The sequence below is a fragment of the Lipotes vexillifer genome, unplaced genomic scaffold (genome assembly GCF_000442215.2).
Source record: "Lipotes vexillifer unplaced genomic scaffold, Lipotes_vexillifer_v1.1 scaffold987, whole genome shotgun sequence".
NCBI lineage: Eukaryota > Metazoa > Chordata > Mammalia > Artiodactyla > Lipotidae > Lipotes > Lipotes vexillifer.
In genome coordinates, this window is record NW_006787426.1 from 442,344 (window position 1) to 446,393 (window position 4,050).

Consider the following 4,050-nt stretch of genomic DNA (forward strand, 5'->3'; position numbering starts at 1 on the left):
GAATGCCACAGAGCCGTCCATGGAGCACACCAGGATGCCCAGCCCGTTCAGAGTCCTGGAAAAGATGGCCATCAGCAGCCAGGTGCAAGCCCTGCGGTGCTCGCCCGCCACGGAGTGGCCTGGGGGAGGCAGAGCCTGGGGAGAGGCCCCCACGCGCTCATGGGGAGGTGGAGGTCAGGGCGACAGTCCCATTCTACAGAGCTCTGGGCCCTTTAGTTCTCAGCACATGTACAGAGTATCTCTCACCCTGTGCTTTGTAAGAGTTTCATGTTCATTTATCTCACTTTTGAAAGCGTTAAAAAACAAACAACTGCGAGGGAGTGCACATTTAAATGAGGTCGCTGAGAAGCATGAAACAAGCGGCTTCCACAGCCGCACTACTCCGATTCACGCAGCGACAGAGCCAAGTGCAACCAGGATCATGCACTCTCCTTACCAGACGAACACCAGTCTGTCTGAGCAGGGGTTTCCAGTAGGGCCAGGAGCACAGCACCCTGGGGTCTGTCCTGGCTGCGACACCTGGGATCCTGGCTGCCCAACCCTAATCAAACCCAGGAGGCCTTGAGCTCCAACATGTGGCTCCTCCTTTCCTAGACCATGCCTCGAATCGAGAATCCATCTTACCAGGAAATGTCCATGATGGATTTGTCAAACAGCTCATGGATGACAACCAAAGGCCGTTTTAGACACGTGAGCTGGAAGGAAAGGGCGGCAAAGGTTAATGAATGAATGAGGCCCTCTGTGTCCACTCTGCTCAGCTGCCACCACCAGACCCAGAAGGCTTGGTCTGAGCTGTGCTGACACGTAGGGCGTCTTCAGCTCTACTCAGACGGCCACCACAGAGACTCTGGAACCCACGCCTGCCAAAGACACGTGTGCCAGCATGGGGTCTGCCCCTTCGGGCCTGGCAGGGCAGACAGGTGTATACACACAAGACCAGCAATGGAGAAGGGGGTTCTAGAAGGCCTACCGAACAGGGATGAGATGCCAAAGCCTGGGCAGGGAATGCAGCAGCAAAGGCAGGTCCCAGGACAGGAAAACAGCCTCAGAGAGAACCTAGCACCCCTTCTCAAGGCTCACGTTCGGGTGCATACACATATCCAAGGCTCCATGTGACCAGCACCATGCACCACACAGGTTCATGCTGCACTGACCCAGGCCCCAGGGTAGCCACTATTAACACTCTTCCTCTCTTCCATCTTGGATAAATATTTTATTCTTTAAAGTAAGGCACACATTGCCTGCTTTTTCATTTAATGCAGAATAAGTCTGTCATCAACATCCTGTGAAAACCTGTGTCTGGGGACCGTACCCGCCACCTTCCCCACGTGCATGTGGGTCATCTGGTCCCCTCACGTGGCTGAGCACATGTCCACACTCCCACAGCAGCAGCAGGCATAGCTCTCACACACAGGGCCTGCCTGTCCTGCCCACTGGTCCTGGGCCCCTGGGTGGCAGGCTGGGGTGGGAACACACCTTGAGGGCAGGAAGCGCTAAGACAGCCCTAGTCCTGAGGATGGGACTGGAATCTGAGCACCTGGAACCCATGAGAACCTTGCCCCATCCTAGTTCCACTCCCCAAAGAGAACCAGCCTGGCCTTCCTTCCACAGACATGCCTACAGACCCCCCAGAAACCTGGGACCTCTGTCAACACCTGACCCGTCAGTGATGTTTTGGTCAAAGTACCAGGGATGGAGCCCAGGCCCAGGGCAGCCCGGGAAGAATGCCCCTGGACCGCCTAGGACGCACCAGGTCCAGGGTCTGGAATGGGGTCATAGGATTGCTCTGCGAGAAGCAACTGTCCTAAATGCAGCCAAAGGATAACCTCCAAATCTACAACTTCAAATCCACTCTGCTTATGGGGAAATCAATGATAAGGAATAAACTATTGTTAACGCAACACACACAAAGCTCAACCACTTTACGCCAAGTGAAAAGAACACAAGATGCAAAAAAGTAAACACTGCACGACTCCATTCATATAACGTCCAGAAACAGGCAACGCTCATCCATGTGACAGACATCCTTAGTGCTGCTGCCCTGGCTGAGTGGGGGCTGGGGGCAGGGTCCTGACAGGGAAGGGGCAGGGAGCGTTCCGGGGCAATAGTTACACGGAAGTAAACACATCTGACGACAGATGCACTGAGTTGTGTACTTCAGGTAGATCCACCATGGATGTTCTATATCTACACAAAGTTCTTTTAAAGGAAAGCCAACACAATATGCCAACTGCGGCCCTGACTACTGAAGGTGTGATCTGGGTCTGGACATAAGAGCTGCTCTGGCTGGGTGGCAGGGTGGCCTCTCCTGGCCAGGCCCAGGTTCAGGGCAGAAACACTCACTGAGCACCACCAGAAGTGGGGGGTCTCTCCTCTTTCAGGCACCCCCTCCCCGCAGAGCAGCGAGCTCACAGTAGGGCTCACCCAGACAGAGAGCGAGCGGTCCTTGCTGCCGACAGCACAGCAGCAGTATGGGCAACTGGGCTTTGCAGAGCTCCCGTTCTTCTGCTTCTTCTTGAAGATTTTTGGGTTGAATTTCTAAAACCAAGTAACAAGGGTTAATTAGTAATTAATCAAGCATCAAGCATGCACCCTACGCCGAATATGAGACATACCAGGATCCCAGCCCAGCAGTCGTCCCCCAGCCCTGGGCACCAGCACGCGTCATTGCGCCTTCACAGCTACCCAGCAGGCCTTGTGCCGAGGATGACACATGTCCTAATCAAAGTCTGGTTCTGGTGACATTCATCATGTTAAATAAAATATTAACTTCATATTCATCATGTCCATTTGCCAATAAAGCACATGGGTATGTATTCTATTTTGTATAACTAGTTTAAAATATTGGAACATTAAGTATTTAAAATGAAACAAGAACCTAACAACATGTGCTGAATCTCAGAGGCCACCATCTCAGTCCAACACATGACCTAGGACTGGGGAGCACGGCACTGCCCAGGTTCCGAGGGTCCCACTTAGGGCGGCGCTGATGGCCGGCCAACCTGAGGCCAAGTGGACTCACCACGACAGTCACGGCTTTCCGGTGCCCGACAAAGTCCATGTTGGTCTTCCAGCCCTCCCGTTCGATGATCTGGGCGGTGGGGCCGGAGTTGTTCATGGCGTGGGCAGACACCAGGTAGTGCCCGTCAGGGGACCAGCTGAGCCGCAACACGTGGGTCGTCCCTCCACACTGCAAGAAACGTCTGTGCTTGAAAGGAGCCCAAGGCCAACTCTGTAACCAAAATTGGCCCCAGGAATCAAACTGAGCTCTGATGTACAAATGCACGATGGTGGAGCATGCCCAAGCTGCTGGCTACATGGCCAGCTTGACTCCAGTCTCTCCGAGTGAGCTGACAGCGGGGCCGTCAGGAGACTGGTAGGGGCGCCATTCTACCCTCCCCCACTGCACGGCGGCACAGGCTGAGGGGACGGCTGGACGGTCACCTCTTTCCACTGTCAACCCTATCTGGGCCAAATCTATCTGACCATAGACCCCTTCTCCTACCCAGCACCGGGGAACCCCACAGGAGGTTTGCAGACCATGTGTTGCTGCGGAGAAAGAGCACTGCTGACCCTCGGAAGCCTGGTCACAAGCCTCTCCCTGCACTGCAGCCAGTGACCACCAGTCCCCACCGGCTCTCTGGATCCTGTCTCCTCGCCTAAAGCCTGGTGATGCCACCAGCCAAGGAGAAGAGGCTTGTAAAGTCCATAGAAACCATAAATGGCACAAGAGAAAGGCACTGTTCCCCTGACCCAGGCAGAGGCAGGGCACCCCTTCATACCATGCCTCCTGCAAAGTAAGATGACATTGGCTAAAAGCCAGCCCCTGAAGGTCAAGGTCAGTCCAGGGCAGTCCGAAAGGCTTAGGGGTTAAGATCCAGGCTGCGCAGCCCTTGGGGAAGGCAGGACAAGGCAAGGCCCGAGCGCAGCATGGGGACACACCTGCCTCCACTGCCAGCCAGGTCCAAGCCAAGGCAGGACAGCCCCTCCAGAGGCTGAAGAGTGCTGCTAGCTCCTGCCGGATTCCAAACATTCCTGTCCTGCCCACCC

At 54.9% G+C, this 4,050-nt stretch overlaps 1 protein-coding gene across 1 annotated transcript in view; it reads right to left on the bottom strand.

The window, feature by feature from the left end:
* The window catches only part of HIRA (histone cell cycle regulator), a 57,314-nt gene that overhangs the window by 42,100 nt on the left and 11,164 nt on the right, over positions 1 to 4,050 (bottom strand). Inside the window, exons 7-10 of the mRNA XM_007460016.1 lie at positions 3,023 to 3,190; positions 2,425 to 2,538; positions 625 to 695; positions 11 to 55 (exon numbers count right to left, since the gene is read on the bottom strand). Coding sequence (XP_007460078.1) covers positions 11 to 55; positions 625 to 695; positions 2,425 to 2,538; positions 3,023 to 3,190 — 398 coding nt within the window. The remainder of the gene's footprint in view (positions 1 to 10; positions 56 to 624; positions 696 to 2,424; positions 2,539 to 3,022; positions 3,191 to 4,050) is intronic.